The sequence below is a fragment of the Bactrocera neohumeralis genome, chromosome 5 (assembly GCF_024586455.1).
Source record: "Bactrocera neohumeralis isolate Rockhampton chromosome 5, APGP_CSIRO_Bneo_wtdbg2-racon-allhic-juicebox.fasta_v2, whole genome shotgun sequence".
In the NCBI taxonomy this organism is placed as follows: domain Eukaryota; kingdom Metazoa; phylum Arthropoda; class Insecta; order Diptera; family Tephritidae; genus Bactrocera; species Bactrocera neohumeralis.
Window position 1 is genome coordinate 72,185,494 of NC_065922.1, and position 23,609 is coordinate 72,209,102.

At 29.1% G+C, this 23,609-nt stretch overlaps 2 protein-coding genes and 1 long non-coding RNA gene across 3 annotated transcripts in view; 2 read left to right on the top strand and 1 right to left on the bottom strand.

Moving 5' to 3' along the window:
• The window catches only part of LOC126758205 (uncharacterized), a 36,839-nt gene extending 15,724 nt beyond the window's left edge, over positions 1-21,115 (top strand). The window contains exon 5 of the transcript XR_007666831.1: positions 20,689-21,115. The gene's annotated coding sequence lies outside the window, so the exon portion shown is untranslated. The remainder of the gene's footprint in view (positions 1-20,688) is intronic.
• Positions 1-23,609, bottom strand: part of LOC126758198 (uncharacterized) — a 165,368-nt gene that overhangs the window by 5,072 nt on the left and 136,687 nt on the right. Inside the window, 5 exon segments of the mRNA XM_050472316.1 lie at positions 2,999-3,232; positions 3,560-3,832; positions 3,951-4,069; positions 19,050-19,301; positions 19,433-19,660. Of these exon segments, the coding sequence (XP_050328273.1) occupies positions 2,999-3,232; positions 3,560-3,832; positions 3,951-4,069; positions 19,050-19,301; positions 19,433-19,660 (1,106 nt within the window).
• LOC126758223 (uncharacterized) overlaps positions 21,744-23,609 on the top strand; it is a 196,122-nt gene continuing 194,256 nt past the window's right edge. Inside the window, exon 1 of the long non-coding RNA XR_007666832.1 lies at positions 21,744-22,105. This is a non-coding gene — a long non-coding RNA (uncharacterized LOC126758223). The remainder of the gene's footprint in view (positions 22,106-23,609) is intronic.

The window sequence follows — 23,609 nt, forward strand, 5'->3', positions numbered from 1 at the left end:
AATCTAATTTTCTAAAAAAGTATAAAAAATCATATAATTACTTTCTCCTTTTATAATGCTAAATTTTTTTAAAATAAAAATTGATCAATTGAAATTTGAAAAATTTTAAATCACAAAATATTTATTTAAATATTAATATTTTTTACAAAAAAAAAAAAATTAAAAAAATAATAAAAATTAACTTAAAAGATAATTTATTAATCAAAAAAATTACTTTCTCCTTTTAATTGATAAATTGAAATATGACAAATTTGAAACAACAAAATAGTTATTTAAATCTTAATATTTTTTTACAACAAAAAATTAAAAAAAAAAATTAAAATTGATTTAAAAAATAATTCAATTGTTAAAAAGAAATTGAAGTTCCTAAGAATTTAATATCTATGGAAACGATCAAAATGTTATTGAACACTAATTAAAATAAAATAAAAACTTTCAATATATTAAACTTAGAAAAAATTAAATATTTTTTAAAAATTAATAAAATCAAAATTAATAAAAAATCTAGAATTAAAAGAAATGATAAATATTATTAAAAGTTTAATTTCAATAATATTATTAAAAAAATAATTTTTTAAAAATAAAAAATTTATAAAAAATCAGAGTTTTAAGAAAATTTATTAAAAAATAATTCCTTAATTAAAAGAAAATATTGAAGTCCTTAAAAATTTATTTTTATGGAATGGATTACATGAACACTAATTAAAATTTTTCAAAACATAAAATTAAGAAAAAAAGTTTAGATAAAAATTATTAAAAAAATAATTCAATAATTAAAAAAATAATTTAAATTTTATTTCGTTTTTTGTTTTTTAAATTAATATTCATTAAAATTTTGATGACAGAAATGAAAAAATTTATAAAAAATGAAATTTTTAGATAAAAATTATTAAAAAAAATAATAAATAATGAAAAATAATTCAAAATGCGGAATTTTTGGATAAACATTATTAAATAAATAAAAATTTATTAAAAAATTAATTCAGAAATTAAAAAAAATTATTAAAAACTGTTTCTATAGAAACTATCAAAATTGTCATGAATATTAATTAAAAAATAATTATTTAATTTCAGAATAAAAATTTTATAAAAAATTTAGTTATAAAGAAAAATTAATAAAAAAAAAATAATTCAACATATAAAAAAAAAATTATTAAAAATTTTCTTTCTATTGATCAAAATTTTCATGAATATTACTAATTAAAAAAAATAAAAAATTTTTGAAAATCAAATTTTTAAGAAATAAATTTTTTAATTTAATTTTGAAAGTTTGAAGTGAATAAATAATAGCGTTAATATAATAATTTAATATTTCTAAAATAAAAAAATAATATCAAATATAAACAAAGAAGATTTTATAGTTAAAAAATAATGTATAATTTACAAAAAAATATTATAGTAATTAAATTAAAGTATTAAGCAGATATTTTAGTCCAGAAATTAAATAAAATCTAATTTTTTTCTTAATTTGATAATATAAATATTTAACAATATCTTTCTAAACGAATTTTTCAAAATTCAAATTACAATATTTTGAACTGTGCCGTTTAAGTGTCGTGGTAACTGGACCGATTTAACGAACGAAACTCGCAACTATCGTATTTACTATTTTGATACAGTTGCCGCAATATCTCAAGTTCTAATCAGGCGGATGAAAATTGCCTACGCTAATAAAAAAATTTATAATTTAAACTATTAATTTTTAACTTGATACTATTTTAATTTTTTTTTTAATAAAAGTTAATTTTTTGAAATTTTTTTATAAAATATTTTGTAAAAAAATAACAAATTTTTTTTTAAAAATAACAAATTTTTAAAAAAAATAACAAATTTTTTTTTAAAAAATAAAGGCCGATTTAAAAAAAATTTCTGGTATAAATTCGAATAAATAAAGTTCTACAAAAATTACCCATAAAAAATTTAATATTTAATTATAACTTAAAAAAAATAAGTAACTTATTATAATTTAAAACTTTTTTAATTTATAATTTAATTACTTTTAATGTAAAATAAACGTAATCGTAAAAAATATAATTTTTTCAATAATTTTAATTTAAAACGATTGCCCACACAACAACAAAAAACTTTATATATAAATTTAATTAAGTTCTTTATTAAAATATTTTCTCTTACTAGTGATAATGTTAAAAAGTTAAGTAAAAAAGTTGCATATTTCTAATTATAATAAAAAATTTAATATAAATATAATAATATTTATTTTTTTTTCTTGTTGGGTTAATTAAATTTTCGCCGATTTTTTTTTTAGTTTTATTAGTTAATAAGAAATTAAAATATAATAATGCTTATAAAACTCGAATTAGTAATTTGACATTTTTAATAAAAAAATACATATGAAATTATAAATAAAAAAATTATACTCAATTAATTTTTTTCTGTCAGCTCAATGTAAAAAAAATAATTTTTTTTCAAATAAAATATTTGACAGTTTAAGCCCAAATACTCTTGGGAGGATTTATAATAAATAAACATTAATTGTGTGGTCCAAAAATAGAAAAAATTAATAAAAAAATGCAAAATTTATTCACATACTTTGCAAATACAAATCAACTTTACTAAAATATATGTTATTAAAAACGTAAAAACTTTAAATCTAAAAAATAAGTAAATGCTCCGATTAAAATAATTATAAATGCCATTAGAGTGGTAATGGAAATAATGAATCAAGCGCTAGTTAAGTGGACAAAAAGCCAAATAAAATGAAAATGGAAATGAAAAAAAAAATCAATAAAAACCATGCCTTGTGCCATGCACCACAACATCATAACCCGGCGGTGGCGATGGTGATGCCTTACCACCGGCACTGCCGCCAGCTGTCAGACGGCCGCCCAAAATGCCGGCGGCCGAGCCGACCAAGCCAATGGCGGTGCCTGCGTTGCCAACACCACCACCAATGCCAGCGCTAGCGTTAGTTCTATGTGGATGATTGTTGTATTGTAGTGTGGTTGTAGTTGTTGTAGGTGATGATGTAGCGACGAACCCTGTTCTCATTCCAGCGGTGCCATTGCGATGCGAGCCCAGCGTGCCGCTGCTGCCAATGCCGCCAATGCCACTGCCAGCGCCGATGCCATGCGTTGCCGATTGCTGATGGTGCGGTAGTGTGCGATTCATGGTGCCCGTATGCAGTGGTGCGGTGGGTGAAATGCTAGCGCTTGGTGCGTTCGATGGGAAAAGCGGCGTGGTTTCAGACTTATCAATATCCAGTGAGCTGGGTCTAAAGCGAGCGAGAGAGAGCGTGAAAAAAATAAACACACACAAAGAGAGCAATTTTAAGGGGGAGAAGAGAGTTAGAAAGTTAGATAGAAAGATTTTGTAAAAAAACAGCAATATAATTATTGCAAACAGTGTTTGAAGAGAAAGAGCGAAAATGAGAGCAAAAATATTTCGAAAATGATCAAACGAGTTAAAATTGAAAATAGTTGTAAAAAGTGTTGAAGTATTAAAAAACGTAGCACACGAAAGTAGATAACAAAAATTATTTACACAAGCGTGCCAAAAATATATTTTTTTACCAGCGCTCTCGGTACATTTGCCTACTTACCGTTTGCTCAAATAGATCCAAGCATGCGAATCGGCATACACCAAAATGGTGAGCAGAAACGAAGTCAATAGCCCGGCGACCATCATAAGGCTCAAGCCGAGCAGACCGCCACTGCAGAGGCCATGCAAGGCATCGGCGTAATGCCGATCGATGGCACGACGGTCAAGCGTCGCCGAGAGCACAGTTAGATTACGTTTTGTCTCCTCGAGATCATTCTCCATGGCTTCGAGCGTTTTGTGCACGTCGATGCGGGGATACGTTTCCTGACTCATGCTAAAGTGATTGAGGGGTGAGAAAGAAAAATATAAAAGAGGGAGATAGAGAGTGTGTTAGCAACGTGTGGGATTTTTGTTGAATTTAAAGCAAAATAACAAACTATTATTTTACTTACCGCTGTATTAGATAGATAGAGTCACGCGCACGTTCCACCAAGTCACGTGACTCGTTTAAACGCAATATGAAACGATTACGCAATGTGCCGCAATTGAGAAAATACACATATGGACTACGCTGTAATGAGATAATGTGAAATGAAAAAGGTTGTTAGTGGTTTTTAAAGATTTAAATTTAATGTCAATGGAAAAATTGAAAAAATATACGTACAAGAGCAAGTTTTATATAAAAATTATCGATATAAAATGACACAAATCGAAATTTAACTCAAATTAATAATATTATTATTTATAATTTCAAAAAAAAAATTTTTTTAAAATAAAAAAAGTAAAAATATAATTATTCTAACTTTATTTCAAAAAAGATATTTTCAAAAATAAAAAAAAGTAAAATACTAACTAAACAATTTTTTACGCAATAATTTTCCGCTAAAATTTGCATAAATTATCTTTGCCACTTTTTATAAGTCCATTTTCAGAGTTTTTTTACCTCTTATTCCCTTTAACTACTAAAGACCAAAAATAGTTTAAAAATGTTGCCTACATTTTGGCGCATTGATATAAAAACAAAAGTCATATAGAAAAGATACAAAAAAATATATTTATGTATATATAAAACATATTTGTATGAAAATATTGTCAAAAAAAATGAATAACACCATTTTTTTCCAATAAGAGTTTGTCTCAAATTAAATATTTGGGCTTTTAGATTTTTTAAAGTAATTTTTTAAATATTTTTTAAATTTGTTTTGCACAGTTTTTGTAAAGATTACCACGAAAACCCGTTCAAATATTTTAAGCGAACGAATTTCTGTGAACCTGTAAAAACGTTGCCTACATTTGCGCGCAAAATGTTCCCAATACCCATATTTTATTATCTTATTATATCTTCTTTTTTAAATTTATTTAAATATTTTGTATAGTTATTATTTTAATGCAGAAAATATTGTTATTGCAAAAAAAAAAAACGGAAAATACTAAATTTTTCTATAACAGTTTTTTCCCAAATTTAATATTTGCTATTCGAAATGTTTATTAAAATCATTTTTTTTCATAATTTTTCATATTCATTTTGTAAATTTTTGTTGTAAAGCATACTCCGAAAGAACATTCACATATTTTTTAGGAGATAAATATGAAAAACTGCACAAGCGTTGCCTACATTTGGGCGCAAATGTATCCAATTTCGATATTTTGACCTACAGACATTTTTTGTCATCTCTTTTTATTAGTTTTAGTTTTGTGGCATGCAAATCTAGTCACAATAACTACATTATTACAAAAATTTTGCCTACTTTTGCGCGCAAAATTTTAACTTTAAAATTTCCTTTGTTAACATTTTAAAGAAATATTCGCCTTTTCCTTTTTTGTAATATCAAATGACAACAAATGACGTCTTTGAATTTAATGCTCCCAACTTCCTGCCAATTCCATGAATTGCGCTGAAAAATATGCTTCAAAATCGCATTGTTACACGCCACATACATAATGGCGCATTGCCAACCCTTACTATTAGCAGCAATGCTAACATGGTAGCCGTCGAAAGCCTGGCGCAGCTGGAAATTCACGCCACGAAGATTCTATTTTTCCTACGCAGGGGTGCATTTGCTCGTAAAATATACTTTTGTGCAAATTTGTTGCTGTAAAAATGTCAACTGCAGGCAAATGCGGCACGTCGCACAATTTAGTGAATTACGACGAAAGCACAGAGCAATAAGACGGCAAGACAATCGGTTGTTGATGGCTGAAGTTGTTGGTGGAATAGGACAGCACGAAGCTGTTACAATGTTAAAGGGGCGAAAGCTGTCGGGGTGGGGTGTCTCAGCGCAGCTCAAGCGATAAGCATTCTAACGTACGCTGACGCGCAATTATGTGCGAAGGTAGTTGCAACGAATTATAAATTTTACTGCAGCTTACCGCTCGCTCCTCCAACGATGTGTGCGGCATCTTGAACGCATACTTCAGCTGCTGCGTTTGCTTGCATTTCCCCATCTCCTTTTCAATATTCTCGCTATGCCTTATGTGCGTACGTTCGCCATGCAGTTCGCTTGGCTGTGGACGTCTGCAATCAACAACAGCACGTTTTCGCGCTGATGAAGTTAATCAAAAGTGGCAAATTAAACGGTTGCGTTTGCGGCGCTGTCAAGTGAAGACAGCATTCCGCCCCTAAATTGGATGCGTGTGGCGTGAGATGAGATATTGTGCTGGTAGGGAGTGCTGTAAGGGAGGGGAATTGCTTCCTAGAAGCCTGCGGATGAGTAGACAGGGCCAAAGAAGGCTTTATGGTTTACTAATTCCATCGTTAATTATTGAAAGCTCGTATTCTTTCCTCAAAGTATATGTACGTCAAAGAAAGAACGAACTGTGCTCGGCAGCTTTCGTCAACTTATTCATTTTCCATATTCTAGATTCACAATATTTACTCTTTATAAGTGATGTAGATCTTCGAAAGCTTTTCATGCCACCAAGGATCCGTCAGCCCAGGTGTAATATCATCGATATTTTTCGGTAGGTTCCATCATTATAAAGAAAATAAGGTTGGGTTTAGCCGTCTGTTGTTAGATGAGTTGCTTTGAAGAGTTATATCATTCAATTTAGAGATCTCTCTTCTGGGAGATTTCTAATCTAGTAACCGAAAACTCGCACGAAATTATTATTTTGTCATACCGGCCATGGGAGACATGGACTTCGACGAACATACAACAACCCGGCGCTATCACTTCATCCAGTTCATTGAATATTTTCTCATTTCAAGTGATCTGGATCTTCTAAAGCTTTCCATAGCATAGTACAGAGGCAATAACCGGAAATTAGATGCGGTTTAGTCGGATGATGTTGGATTAATTAGTATGACCTCGTCGAGTTATATCATTGTATCTAGAGATTCCTCTTCTGTGATGGGCTTTTCAATCTAGTATCCGAAAGCTCCCAACAAGTGTTTTTAATGATACCGGTCATCGTAGACACGGATTTGCTCCAACATAATTCGCCAATATCACTTGGTCACTTCAGCGATCCCTCTTTTCTTGTGTGTGAAACTCAGGCCCTAAATGACGAGACAGAGTAGGATAGGGTCAAATTCCACGACTTAAAAACAGGGTTCAAAGATTGCGCTTTCAAAAAACCGTTCTATGAGCTATTGCGTAATAATTTTTAGTTCCGGATCCGCAAGTAGAATGATCTGTATTACGAGGAGATCCGCTTAAGGGTAATTTTTCATGGTCTAACAACAATAATAAAACGAAGTTCTTAAACAAATGTCCATAATATAGCCTGGTTTTGTCATCTCTTCGAACTTTGTCCGTGGTTCTGTGCTCTTTGAACCTTAGAAACAGTGGAGACCCGCTTAATTTTGTCGATAACTCTCTTCTTTTTCCAAAAAAATGTTTCAACACGTAGATTTCTGACGCTGCTGACACTTTCGAGACATTTCAAGTTTACTTATTTTCCTAGCTAAAATTTGCAAGGATCAACTTTGCAGACATTTTTGCTTAAATGAAACTGCGAATTATAATTGTTATTGCGCACGCCTATTTTCCACTGAAGTCGCTTAATTTACATTCTGCTTTTGGCAGCGCGCCGGACACTCCTTGGCATCGCAGTACTAAGTTTTCGTTTATTTTCCTTTCCCGCTGCACTGTTTGCCGTGCTCCGGTTAAGCGGTATTTGCCGCGGCAGCTACCAAGAACCACAAAGACTTCAAATTAATGTGCAAATTTGTTATTGTCTGCCACAAAAACAACAATGAAAGCGAAAAACTGAAATTCGGTATTTTAAAAAGTTATTATTTTCCGCTCTTCTTGGTTGCTCGCCATTACCGAGACACTTCCCGCGCTTTCAATTGTCTTTGCAAAGTTGTGCGAATTTTCACAAGTTTGTAAAATGCATCATTGCCGCCAACTTCACACTATAAAGTTTGCCGGTTGTCTGCATAAAATCGCTTGCAGCCTTGCTGTATACATATAGACAAATAAAAGTCTGCGGCTATATGCACTTTTAGGCAGACTACCAACCGGATATCTCTACTTTGTTTGTTGAGCAGTTGTGAGTTACATTTATGCCGCACAAAAAATAAAAAAAAAATGTTAAAACGAATGTTGAAAATTTTTCAGAAATTTCTAAAAAAATATATATTTTCATACACACATAGTATGTATGTACGAAAAATTGCTGTGGCAATTCCAGTTCAAGGTTGGCAAGCAGCCAACAACTTCAGTCTGGCGCTGCGGCTTGAAAGGCTTGCATAGGTTGCATGCTTTTAGGCGCTAAAACTGTATGTTGCTAAGATATTTACTTATCTAGCCTGCTGTGTGCAACAATTTAATTTTATAAATTTCATTTTCCGTTTAAGACTTTGCTGATTTGAATGCCAAAAAATATAGTTTTCTTAAGCTCTATAATCGTATTTGAAAGATTTTGGTGTTCTAAATGTATGCCAACAAAATTCTTTATATTTTTCAATTTACATATATGTAAATATATACATTAGGGTGTCCGTTATTTACCAAATTGATTGATTGAGACGCCCCCAAAACTTTTCGTTTTCCATCTAAAAAAAATATCAGACCATAAAAAGCCCTTAATGTTCATAATAAACCTTGCCCCAAACACGATACATTTTCCATTTAAATAACAGGGGATTTTACGAATATTTTTTTTCTCTGGAACTTTCTCGTTTGTAGGAATAAAAAAAGTCATATTCTTGTATAGAATTTAATCCTCTACAAAAAAAACAATTTTTCGATATACTCACTCCTTTAGAGTCTCCTTTTTAGATGGAAAACTAAAATTTTAAGGGGCGTCTCGTCAAAAATAATCAATTTGGTAAATAACGGACACCCTAATATACATATTTTTTCACTTAAATCATTGTTGAAAGATTTTATAAAAATATTTGTAAGTCATCTATGTAGATTCACTCGGAAAAAGTTTTCGCAATTTTCCAGAAAATAAACCAAAAATCATAAATATACAATTATGAGCTTTCGAGCTTAAGCTTGTATTAAAAATACGGTTTTGCAATTTCAAAAAAGTATAAAAATCATGAATTTATATTTATCAGCTTTCTAGCGTTCGAACTAAAGCTTTCATCAAAAATAAGCTTTCGAAATTTCAAAACATTAAAAATATCAAATAAATATGTATATTTATCAACTTTCAGTTTTCGAACTCCAGCTTTCATTAGAAACAAGCTTTCAAAGGCTCAACAATTTATAAAAAACCATTCATTTACTATTATGAGCTTTCTAGCGTTCGAATTAAAGCTTTCATCAAAAATAAGCTTGCGTGATTTCAAAAAATAATAAATATGTAAATAAATACATTTATCAGCTTCCAGCTTTGGAACTCAAGCTTTCATCAAAAATATGCTTTAAAAGTTTAAAAAAATTATAAAAATCATAAATAATATTATTATGAGCTGTACAGCGTTCGAATTAAAATTTCCACGAAAAATAAGTTTTCGCAATTCCAAAAAGTATAAAAGTCATAAATCTGTATTTATTTCCAGCTTCGAACTTAAGCTTTTCAGGCTTCCAAAAAGTATAAAAGTCATAAATCTGTATTTAGGAGCTTTCCAGGCTTCGAACTTAAGCTTTCATCAAAAAAAGCATTGTCACGGCGAAATTAATAAGTTTGCTCTTAAACGATTCTGTTTACCTATTTCACTCGAATCTTTGAGTTGTAAAATTAAAAAAAAAACCTTGCCTACATTTAGGAGACTCATACATATAGGCAGTTGTCATTGAGTATAATGCAGATAGCTTTATTGGTTTGTAAATTTATACAAGAAACAAAAATTATGGTGAATATTATTAAGCTCAAAACTTCTGGGAGTATATTTACACCCTTAAGGAATTTTTTATATATCATTTATATATTTATAGTTTATATATTTCATATATCATATGAAATTTTATTGTTTACCTATAGCTCTATTGAAGTAATTTCAATTTCTTGTCTAAATGTATGCAATATTTTTTTTTTGATACGCAAAATTAAAGAGAAACTTAGAACATTGCCTACATATAGGCGATTGCCATCTAAGCCATATACCGAAAAACAAGTATAAATTCATGATTCATATACATATGTACATATATTAAGTAATTAAATTCGTTCAATACTATATTAATGCAACTTTGTTTTCAACACATTATTTATAAAAATTTCTAAAATTCTGAGAAGTAGTATTATCAGAGCTACAGCGTGCTTCACAGCGCAAAAATTTTAAAAATTTCCATTAAACTCAAATTTATTTTATTTATATAAAAAAATATATATTTTTTGTTTGGGTTTGGCCAGAAAATTACTTGCCTCACATATTTGCGCCTAAAAGTGCACTATTTATTTTCAAAATCTGAAAAAATGTATCCACATATTTGTTAACATTTCGTTAAGCAAACAGATTACAAAAACAAATGCACACATGAAAATGAGCGCCTAAAAGTGCACTTGAATTGGCAGAGGCTAAGCAAAATACATACATGTATAACATGTACAGTATATTTGTATATTCATTTATATATGTATGTATGTATGCCTTTCTGCATATTTGCCTGCCCCAATTGGGTTTATCAGAGCGCATTGCACACGAAATTGAATTGTATGCGAATATGAATGCACACTAGCAAATCCGAATTGGCACAATTGGCTGCCACGCCAACGCCAGCGAAAGGCAGACACACACACCACAGGCAGGCGTGCAATTGAATGCAGATATGTATGTGGGGGAAAATAAATAAAAAATTATTATGCATATTAAATGGCATTTGCACGCGAATAGCGAACGCAAGCCTTTTTAGAGCGCCACTAGATGCATGTGTAGGAAATACAGCTATGCATATATGTATGTGTGTTGTAATATAAACACACTTGTCTACAAACATTGATACGCATTTGCTCACATACACATACATTTTTGTTTATTTTTACACTTTCAAGCAAATGCAACGCTGAAAAGCGCTTAGCGTGTGCACACACCAATACACGTTCATTTGCCACAAATGCAGCACTTAGCGCAAGACAAAGGTGTGGGACGCTCTGCTGGCGGATATACGTTTATAAATATTTATTTTTGTCTTTTTTTGCAATTTATTTAAATGTTTACACTTTTGTGTGCATGTATGCATCTACGTGTGTGTGTGTGTTGACAAACACAGTTAGCTTTATGCAATGCAGTAATAGTTGCAATAAAACGCTTTATAGTCAAACAATAGCATTGCCAACATTGAATTTTTTGCCATTATTTTGTGCTAAAGCGAAATGCAGCGGTATTTTTATTTATGTTTCATTTTATTTCTTACACTTTTTTCTAATTCAATTGTGCATTTGTATATTTTACTAGATTTGCTCAATCCAATTTAACCGCAATGGCGCATAAAAATCTATTGTTTGTTTGTGTTTGTTTCTGTAAGAGGTAGATAAAGCGCCAATAAATATTTTGTACTACACGGCGTATGAGTGTTGCGTATGAAGTGTAGGTTGTTTAAGTATTGCTATTTAACAGCGTATATGTGTATATTGTTTGCGATTGTATGTGTGCCTATGTAATCTTTAAATTTATTGGGCTTACAACTTTTTATTTTACATTCTTTAATTTAGATTTTTTTTCAAATTAATTAATTTTATTTATGTTTTATTTACGGTATTTTCATTTCATTTTTTTAATATTTATATATTTTGTAACTTCTTATTTTATATTTTTTAATTTTTGTTTTTCAAAATATTTAAACTTATTTAAATCTTTTATATACATAATTTAATTTTTTTTAGAATTTTTTTATTACTTAAAAAACTATATTTTTAGTATTTTTTATATAATTATTTTAATTTTTTTTAATTTATACATTTTCTAATTTTTTATTTTATTTTTTTTAATTTGATTTTTTTTTTTTAATATTTAATCTTATATAAATCTTTTATAAACATATGTACATAATTTAATTTTTTTAATAATTTTTTTATTATTTTAAAAACTATGTTTTTAGTATTTTTTATATAATTTTTTAATTAATTCAATAATTTTACTTAGTTAATTTTAATTTTAAATGCTTTTAATTCTATTTTATTTTATTATTTTTTTTTCATTATTTGTTTTTTTATTATTCAAATTTTTTTAATTTGTTAATTTTAATTTTAATTGCAATTCTATTGTATTTTATTATTTTAATATATTTTATTTACATTATTTAATTATTTTATTAATTTATTTTTTATTAAAAAAAAACATATTTAATATTTTTATTTTAATTTTTTAATTAATTAAATTTTTGTAATTAGTTAATTAAAATTTTATTTGCTTTTAATTATGTTTTATTTACATTATGTAATTTTTTTTATTAATTTATTTTTTATTATTAAAAAAACACATTCTTTTATATTTTTATTTTAATTTTTTAATTAATTAAATTTTTGTAATTAGTTAATTGTAATTTTAATTGCTTTTAATTATGTTTTATTTTATTATGTTTTATTTACATTATTTAATTTTTTTATTAATCTATTTTTTATTATTTAAAAAACAATTTTTTTAAATACTTTTGTTTTTGATTAATTGAAATTTTTTTAATAAGTAATTTTAATTGCTTTTAATTATATTTCTTTTTATTGTAATTTATTAAGATTTTTTATTTTTTTAAATTTATTTTAAAAATATTATTTTTTATTTAACTTTTTAATTAAATAAATTTTTGTAATTAGTCAATTTTAACTTCAATTGTAAATATTTTAAAACTAACTTTTAAATTTAAATTTAATTAATTATTTATTATATTTATATCTGCACTTGTTGTTAAATTAACTTTGTTTGAATTAAATTTTTTTTAAATGAATTTATAGAGCATGTTTTTTTATTATTAACTGTTTATTTTTTGTTTTTAATTTATTTCCTACATCTGTGTTTTATTTTTTCAATATTTTTGAATATTTTTTTAATTTTAATTAAAAATATATTATTAAAATACAAAGTATAATTTTCATTTTATTTTAGTTTTAATTATGTACATAAATTTTTAACACATAATTCTGTTTTCTATTGTTAAATTTATAATTTACTTTTAATTTTTTTGAATATTTTTAAAGGTATTTTTAAATAAAATTTTCATCATAAATTTTTTTTGTTAATGTAAATGAAATTACTTAAATATGACTTTACAAAGTAACTAATTTGATCTAATTTTATTATTTCATTAATATTTTTTTGCATAATTTTACGTACTTTTTAGTTTTTTTGAATTGTTTTTTGGTTAATTTTTTATAATTATTGTTTTTTATTTTTTAAATATTTTTGTTTAAATTGTATCTTAAATAATTATTTTTGTAATTTTAATATTTTTCAATTAATTTGTTCCCCATAATTTAATTTTACTTTTTAAGTTTTTTAATTAATTTTTTGTTTAATTTTTTATATTTTGTTTTTTGTTTAATTATGGTTTCATTACTTTTGTTTAAATTATTTTTCAAATAAGTTTATTTTTGTTATTTTTATGTTTTTTAATTAATTGGGTTCTCCATATTTTCTACTTGCATCATTTAAACTTTTTAACTAATTCACTTTTTTCATAATTCTTAATTTTTCTAATTATTACTTTAAAATTTGTTAATTTATTCAATATTTTAAATACTTTTTAAATATTTTTTTTAATTCTAATTGTTTTTAGTTTATAATTTTTTTAGTACTGTTAATTTTTTAATTAATTGGGTATTAATTTTTTTTAATTTTAATTTTTTTAATTATTACTTATAAAAAATGTGTGTATTTTGTTTCGTTTTATTATGTACGAAATATTTTTTTAAATTAATTAAAAATAGTAAATATAATTTTAATTCAATTAACAAAAATTATATTTTTTATTTCACTTTGTTGTATTTTTTTTTTAATTTTTTTATTTTTTTATGAAAAAGTTATTTTATACATATATGTATGTATGTATATGTATGTATGTACATATTTTTTTTAAATTGTCTGCGCTCAATTTGCTGCTTTTCACTTTTCATACACGAGCACACAGATACACATATACTAGTGCAAACAGCAATAGACAACGTCGATTAACAGGCTATGTACCGTTTGCCGTGCTTGTTTTTGCACCAAGCACACTTGAATCTATTGCCTACATCTAGGCGCACAATACATTGGCACAGAGGTTGCGTGCACATGAATTGATGTCAAGGGAAACTCGCGTTTTCACGCTGAGAGTCATAACTTGCACGAAAAAAATTATGAAATACCACTTACATATATGTACACGTACATATATGTATATGCAAAACTATCTATGTATATGATTTTTTTCAAACGTTTTCCAGCGCGTGCTGGCGTTGTGCGCCCTAAATGCAGCGTTTTCCGCGACAGATAGGCAGATTTGTAGGGCGATTTGTCAACATGTGTGTGTATTGACTTACACACACTCACATACGCACTTAGTCTCATTTGTATGCATTTCATTTGTGCACCCGCGCGGTTGTACGTTTTTCACATCGCGTGCACCCAGTGCTGTTATCCTTTGAGCTCATCAATAGAAATTCCGCGCTCACACCCACACACACACACACACCGGCAGCGCTTTCGCATAAAAAATACGCCATTGTGGAAAAAAGGCTGAGAAAGTAAAACAACAGAAAACTGCCCTGACTGCCAGCGCTGCCATTGTTCTAATTAACGCCAGCAGGCATTTTGTTGTAATTTTTTTGTTAAGCGTCATCCGCACCCTGAGCTTCCGCTATGCTCATTCGCTCTTGCCATTTGTCTTTTTATTGTTGTAGCTGTTGCTGCCGGACGTCGCGCGTCGACATTGTGCTGGATTTGTTAGTTTTGAAAATTGGAGCAGTGCATGCCCTATGTTATGTGCATAACGGTATATATTTCACGCACACAGCTACATGTGGCAGTCGCAAGCGCTCAGAGTCCTATAGGCCGACTTAACACTAACGCTTTGCGCGCCTTATTTGCATTTCGTGTGTCATATATATTTTTTTTCTTCAAAGAAGCTTATATAGCTTTATCTGTGTCAACTGATTGCATTTGCCTGAGAACAAAACGAATCGATTTATTATTGAGGAATTATTACGGGATTTTGAAGGGGTTATTGAAGTGGTAGGTTGAAGGCTTGTGCTGCCAAGAGCTATTAATTGCATCTGTAGGGCTACGTTCATGTCTCACGTCTCGTTTTGTATCCAAAATGTAGGCAACACTCCTTTTAAAGCTATAAGTGCAGGAAAGTAGTATATATTCAGGCGCAAGCCACTCACTCAGCTACAAACGACGTTTTTTTTACAATTTTAAATCACTATTTTTTTCGAAATTTAAATTTATGAAATATTTTTTCAGCGCTGTTGCCATTTCAAAGTTTTTTAAGCTCCAAAGTATGTCAACTGCCAACTGCAAGCGCTTTTCGTAGAGTTCATAAAACTAATGCAGTGCCAACTAACTTCTAAACATTTTCTTTATTTTATTTGTTTTAATTTTTTTTTATTTTTTTGTTTATTTTTCTTATATTTTTTTATATTTTTATATTTTTTTTATTTTTTATGTTAGTTTTGCGTTTCCATCGTCAAAATGAAAGTAAAAATTTGCACAAACTATTATTATTTTTGTTGTTTTAGTTTTCGTTGTTTTTGTTGCTCTCATTGGCATTATTAAGGTTTTTTGCAGGAGTAGATTAGTGCATGCGCCAATAAAGGACACTTATCTGTTGGTAGTAAAATTTTATGACTGCGTAAATGAGTGGTTACAATGACGAAAGTGGGGCATTACTTTGAAGAGGGTGGAAGGCATGGCAACAAAAAAGTTTGTTGTTGAGAGTTAAGAAACGAGAAGACTAGAAAATACTGCTGTGCTTAGTTAAAGCTTTAATATTTGCGGGCTAAACTTCCATAGTGTAGGATTAGGTAAAAAATGTTGCATACTTTTAGACGCAAACTTTAAAAAAATGCGGTAAATTTATTCAAATTGCACTTTGCGCTAGTTTTAAATTTATTTTCGTGCAGCTGTGTAAAATTTTTAAGTATAATATTAAAAAAAACAAGTATACCTTTAGGCGCTAGTTCAAGGTATAATACTGTATGTTATTTTCTAGCGGTTTAAACTTGAACAGCATACCTTTTATAATATTTTGAAGCATTAGAGATGCACATAAACTGACGAAAATAAGAAATGAGGTATACTTTTAGGCAGTATCTTTGATTATATCATCTTACGTTATTTTCTAATTGTTTTCACTCTATTTTTTTTTTAATTTTTCGTTTAGAGTATATTATAAAGCAATAAAAACTGACACAAAGAAAAATTGGGGTATACTTTTAGGTGCTAACTATGGTTATATTGTCATATATATCTTTCTTATTGTATGAACTCCACTTTATTCAATTATTTATTTTGTGAACTTTAATTTTTTATTCAAATTTATTTTTCTTTTAAACAATAACGCGGATTTGCTAATGGCTGACATTATAAAAAAATGAGGTATGCTTTTAGGTGCTAACTAATGATTTTATTATCATATATATAACTCTCAAATCGTTTGAACTCTAATTTTTTATTACTTTTTATTTAGTGGCGAGGAGTTACAACTGACAATTTGAAAATTAAGGTATAGTCTTAGGCGCTAACTTCGCCTAAGTTATCATTATTCTTTAACCACATTTTAAACTGTACCAACATAGTTTTTAGTGTTTTAGTGACCACTAGTGATGTCCGTTTTCTAACATTAAGAAAATATGTAGTCTACTCATAGGCGCTAACACGTATTGCATTACGGTAGGTTATTTAACCAACGCTTTAAATCGTTGTGACATATTTTTATGCGCTTTAATGTGTTTACTTTTTCGCTGAAGGGTTGCTGAACTGAAGTGCTACAAAAGCAACAGTAACAACAACCAAAAAAAAAAAATTCACAAGAAATTTTCGCCCAAATATAGGCCATCATTACCCCAGCGAAAAGTTGTTGCTCACTCCATACTTAGTTTTGCTTTTGTTTTTGCTTTTATATTGAAAACTATCGTATCGTCGCGGTCTACCGCAAATGGCAAGGCAGTTCTTTATAATAAAGGCCAAACACAAGCAAATGACCTCATAAAAGCCACATTTATTTAATGGCGCTGCAACAGCAGTTGTTGATTGCTGGGGCTGGGCAAGAGGGTTGGTTCGAAAACCGGCAAAATAAATGCAAACAGCGCAGAATTATACAAAAATAAATGTTTATATACGGCTGTATGTGTTCTCAGCTCTTAGCTAGCCGGCGCGGTTGTCAAAGCACCAAACCTCACATATACATACTCACATTTCCTCACACACACATATGTATATAAAAGTACCTCACGTCTAAGTGGTGCAAGTAGTGGCAATCTACTTGTCAGTCCACATATTAAATACGCCACGAAATACACTGTTGAGCGCTGTCGTAAAAATGCAGCAACTACAACAAGAACAATAGCCGAATAAATACAAAATATCTAAATAAAAATAGAAGCGATGAACAATCGCAAAGCAAAGCGTCCGAAAAGAGACGAAAAAGAAAAGAAACAAACAAATAGCCGTTAAATGTGTTCGTTTTCGTTACACACAAGTGGCCGTTGTGTCGGTGCTGAAGTCCATGCTGTTGATAGCTCACCGGGGTGTGCTTCACGAAGGCTCCGACGCCGACTTCGATACCGACAAAGCACGCTAGTAGCCAGTTAGTGCTTGACGCACGGTGGGCGATGGGCTAACTAACTGAGCTGATATTTGTAAAGACATATTTTTGTCATGTTATGTTGAGAAAGGTTAAGTTTGGGCATCGCTCAGTCTTGAAATAACATGAAATATTGTGGTGACGAGTTTAAAAACTTGTGTTTAGAGACTTCTATTCTGATTTATCTGCTACTGTTTTTTAGTTCACTATTATGATATCTAGATTAAAAATTATCATTGTGGGTAATTACAGCCATACTATTCAATAACCGCTAAAAGCAGGCAAAAATATATTTCAATTAACTTTCATGTTGAAAAAATGTTTTAGAAAAATTTCCCTCAAAGAATAATTAAAAATTTTGTATAATTGTGCAGAACTTAATACGTAAATGAGAATTTTTATCTTTCAATTAACGCTAATTTAAAATTACCCTTGTGGGTAATTTCAGCCATACTACTAAATAACCGCTAAAAACCGGCAAAAATATATTGTTATTAACTTTTTTGTTGAAAAAGTGTTACTCGTAAAATTTCCCTGAAAGGGTAATTTACTAATTATGTATAATTGTGCAGAACTTAATATGCAAATGAGAATTTTTACCTTTCAACTAACGCTAATTTAAAAATACCCTTGTGGGAAATTTTAGCCTTGTTATTCATTTAGCGCTAAAAGCACTGAGAAACCTACATATGTACGTACTAAAATTAGTATTGAAAAACGTGTATAATAAAATTTCCCTGAAAGGGAAATTTTGAATTTCTTTATAAATTAAAATTCCCCACACAGTTATAGACCTCTATCTTTTTTCTTCTTTCTTTTTTCGTTTTTGTTTATTGTTTTTTGTTTGTTTTACTGAAACAGTGCTGTTGAGCGCTTTGAATTTTTGTACTAAATTTTGCATTCTTACGAAAATCATATTTCAATAGCATCAAGTAACACGCACTCACTGTGCGGGCAATGGTGTACTGCAGAGTGAAATCTACAATTAGGGTCATTTGATATGCATAACTCTCTAGCTACACACACTCAAAACACCGGCACCCACAAATATATGTATGTATGTATGTATGTATATGTTGAAAACATGCAACGCCATGACTGGCTAACCATGTGGACACAAAAATACAAACACACATATGTATGTATGTACATACATGCACATTGGGAGCGTGGCAGTCATGAGTGGCGCCGTTTGTGCGCTCATCAAAATTTTAGCACACTTTCTGGCACAAAATGGTATTATGCTACCTTTGCGCTATAAATATTTTCACGGAAATCATTTTTCAAAGCGTAGCTTGTTGTACCTTTTCGCCTGCGCGACTGCGAGTATAATAAATACCCATTGCTGCGCTGTTATTTTATTTCGCTTTTGTTTTGTTTATTTAGTTCTGGTTTTTTGGTTTTGTGTTTTTGGTGTTATCAACTTACCATGCCCACTTGACGGCACATAAATTCATGCGGACGCATACAGAAGTCGCCCGCCGCCACCGAGGATGCCAGGTAAATGCCCGCCAACAGCCAACAGATGATAATACAAAATAAACCGGATACGCTGAAGAAGATCAGCGCACAGCGCGAACGACGCGCCACACCAATCACCAGTATGGTGCAGAGCAACAGTAGTAACGTGAGGAAACCGAGTGTAACGGGCCAACGGATTGATTCGTATAATTCGCCGAGCTGAAAGTAAAGACAGAGCAGAAGTTTGGCTTTTAGAATTTAAATGCTTAGAAATTGGTTTTTGTATGCAGCAGCGTTTTTGAGCTTAATTTAATTTTTTAACTCATTAACTGCCAATTTTCCATACTTACATATAATAATCCCATTAGAGATGTATCATTTTCACTGCCTTTCGTTTTCATAAAGTATAAAACCATATTATCGAGACTGGTAACGGCTCTGGAGGTGTTCTCGCGCACCAATTGACATGTGTCTATTAGCAACATAACGGCGGTTTGATTATATTGTACTTTTTCGATTTGTTGTTCGAGCTTGTGTTGGGACATTTTCATTTCGAGATCAAATTTGATTAATTCAGTCTGAAAGGAAATGGAAAAGTTGCAGAAATTTATTAAGAAAATTGTATAAAAAGTGTAGGAAAAAACTGTATACAATTTTAAAATTTCCCTCTGAGGGAAATTTTTTAATACTGCAATAAAACGTATTTAAATACTTAAATTTGTGTGCTAAGGTCGATAAAAGTGCTTTTTTTTCTCAAAAAATCCCTTTATGGGAAATTTTGTGTGTAATCTAAATTCCAAATATTGTTTTTATAAAAATTATTTCTTAAACATGTTTTCGTTAGCGCTTACCAAATTCTTTTTAAGCAATATTTTTGACAACTAGGCGAATATTTTGGGAGGCGTTACAGCAAATGATTTTCATATTTCATGATTATGTACATACATATGTATATACATATATATTCAAGCCTATGATACATAATATTTAACTTTCGTATGCAATTAATGTTGTATTTTTTTTTAATTTCCTTTTTAAAGAAATTTACCTGACGGGGAATTTTAATTTTTCATGATTAGGTAAATTCATGCGTTTTAACGTTTGTATACAACTAATATTGGATTTTTTTTAATTTCCCTCTTTTTAAAGAAATTTCCCTGACAGGGAAATTTTAAAATGTTGCATCACTTTCATAGTTGAGCACTCTATAAAACAAATATTAAAATTTTAACTGATTACAAAAAATATCCTGCAGGGAAATTTTAAATATTTAAGGTTTTATAACGTAATAAAACAAATTAAGGCTGAAATTATACCTATAATAAATAAAATATATTTTATTAAAGGTTCAATACATACATACATACATACACGCTATATTAAAACGAAAAGAAAATTCCCTAGACTTTTGTTTTAAATTTTTGTGCTATTTTTTCTTTTTTCTCATTATTTCCAGTGATATTATGCAATGATAAGACAACATTTCATTATACTTGTATACATATGTATGTATGTATGTATGTATGTATCTACAATAAGCCATAACATAATCAGAGAAAAATGTAATAGATTTACATTTTAAATTTATGTCATTATTTTTTTTCAGTGTGTTCCTGTGGCAAGGCTCAATTTGAGACTGACTTCGTGTGTGTGCAGAAACTGGAGCTTAAAGCGGTGACTCTTGCTTACATGTAAAGACCAAAAAATTATTGGAAAAGACGAAAAATGCTTAAAAATATCACAATTGTGTAAAATAAAGTGTAAACTACTGATAAAAGTAAAAATTATGAAGCAAATTAACAGAAAACTGCATAAACATCTTTAACAAAGTTTGTTCGATTCCGTGAAAAACTGCACTTCATGTTTGTGCACTTTTGATCATGAAGTATTTGTAGAAGTTTGAACCAACTAAAATGTAATAACAATGAAAAATGTCATATTGTGCGCGCTTATGCAAAAAATAATGCAAAATAGTAAATCGCAATAATTAAAATATATACATAAGTGAAAATGTAAATAATGTGTGTGCAATTGTGAAAATGTTAAAAATAAATAAAAAGCAATTAAAAAAAATGTGTAAAAAGAAGAAAAAAGAAAAAATAAAATATGAAAGTAAAAAAGTGGGTGCTATGGCAAATAAAAAAAGAGAAAATTAAAAAAAAATGGTGAAAATTTAAATTTTCCTAAGAAAAAAGTTGTAGAAGTAATAGAAATAAGTGAAAAGTAAAGTAAAAAAGTAATGTGTATGTATTTATACATATATTTATGTGTAAATCAGTGCAAAAAAGTTAAGTTTTTAAGTTTTCAATTATTAGTGTGTTTGAAAAAAGTAAAAAAATAAAGGAAGAAGCGAAGAAAAAAGTAAAATGTGTATAAGAAAAAGTGAAAAAAGTAAAATGTGTGTAAGTAAATGTCAAAAAGAGGAAAGTTAAAATTTCCCAATTAGCCTTCGAAAAAATGAAAGAAAAGAAATAAGATAAAAATGTAAAATGTAGTTGTGTGTGTAAATAATGGAAAAAAGGTGAAAGGTGTATTAAAGAAAAATATAAAAAATTAAATAAAAAAATATAAAATAAAAAAAAAATATAAAATAATAAAAAAGATATAAAATATAAAAATATAAAATAAGAAAAAAAAATAAATAAATAATAAAATATTAATTTAAAAAAGATGTGTGTGTGTAAGAAGTGCAAATAAAGTAAAAAAAGTAAAATAAACGTGTGTGTGAAGTGAAAATATGTGAAATGTATGTTAAAATATGTGGTAAGAAAAAAAAATTTGAAAAATAGAAATAAAAAATAAGCGGTTGTGTGCAAATAAGAAACAAGGAAAAATTTAATTTTTCTATGTGTGTTGTGTAAAAAAAGTATTAAAAAAGTGGTTTTGTGTGGCAATAAAAAAACGTAAATATTCAAAAACAAAACTAGAAACAATATTAATAAATGAACGTAAAATAATTAATTGTTGTGTAATGGAAAATACGCATCGCCTGATATTAGCGGATAGCAAATCAAATATTAACGGTAAGTTTGCTAACTTATTTAATAAAAAAATAGTATATGATTCTTTATAAGTCTGATCTACCCACTTGTACAATGTTTTTGGGTATGTCTAGTGTTCACTCTGTATTAGGCGCAAAACCTTTAATGCTCAAAACAAAATTTGACTTTATATTGTACAATTTATGTTGTTGGTCACTTGTGAAGGTTCTTTTATACGATTTTTCACAAATTCTTTAGTTTTAAACCTTGCATTGTTTGGATAAGCTCCTGGTTGATTTCAAGAGTACGTATTTATAGATTTGATGTTGAATTGGTCTTAAGTCTGTTTTTCCTTTAAGTCCTTGCAGTTAGTTCGATTTTGATTCATATTTTCTTGTTACAAATCACTCAATACAAGAACAAAATAGAGATTCTGCCCTCTTGGGTTACATGCCGCAAATAAAGTGACGTAAACGAAAAGTGAGTTATACTTTTAGGCACTAACTAAGGTTATATTATCTTATGTAATTTTCTAATCGTTCGCATTCTACGAATCACTATCGTTTGGTCATAATACATATATATGTATATACATATGTATGTACTTTGTACTCAAAAGAGTTTTAAATGCTTTTAGCTTTAATTTGTCACGTCTCTTTCAAAACCCGCCTTTCTTATGCACCGCACTCAACACTCTCTTTGTAACGCTTGTTAAATTTTTCGCTTATTTTGATTTTTGATAAATACGAAAGGCTAAATATTTGCCATATTTATGCGACTTGACGAGTTGGAAAATTTGCCACATCATCATCCAACTAACAGCGGAGTTATTTAGACTTCGAAACTGGCGTACATGCACCCAAACAAATGCACTTTCATACAATACACTTCCTTTTTAGATTGGCAACCCCTTAAGTTGGCAAATACTCAGGCTAACAGCCGCCACAACATCAACCGTTATGGCAAAGCAATGCTGCGCTGGAAATCTTTGGAAAATCAACGCATGAAAGTAGTATAGCTGGGAAAAGTTGAAAGAAAACTTAGCGGTTGTGGCAAGTTGACAGCAACGTGGCACAAACTATTTTCATAAGTAATTTCTCAAAGGACACATACGAACAAATGCATGTGCGGCTAGCATATGTATGTGAAAGTGGGCACAGATGCTGAGGCAGGCAAGTGTTGTACATATGAGTGTCCCAGGGCAGCATATGAGAGCTGTGGAGTATTTGTAAAGTTCTATGCATTTCTTTATTAAATATACGGAAATATTTTCGCTGCCTGTGTGCTTATATATGAACGTATGTATGTATATATTTATAAAAATATATGCAAGTGCTCTCTGCGTATTTGTTGGGTGCAAGTAGACGACAATATTTGCGTAAAACTTTATAACAACTGCATATCCTAAAGGGCATGCAGTGGTTCCCGAGAATAAATAGAAAACAGATAAGGAGTTGCCAAAGTATACAAAGTAAGTGTAATAGCAGCTGATGGATTTATTTGAAATTTTAATATTTTCCGCTCAAAACTTGTATACAAGTGCTTT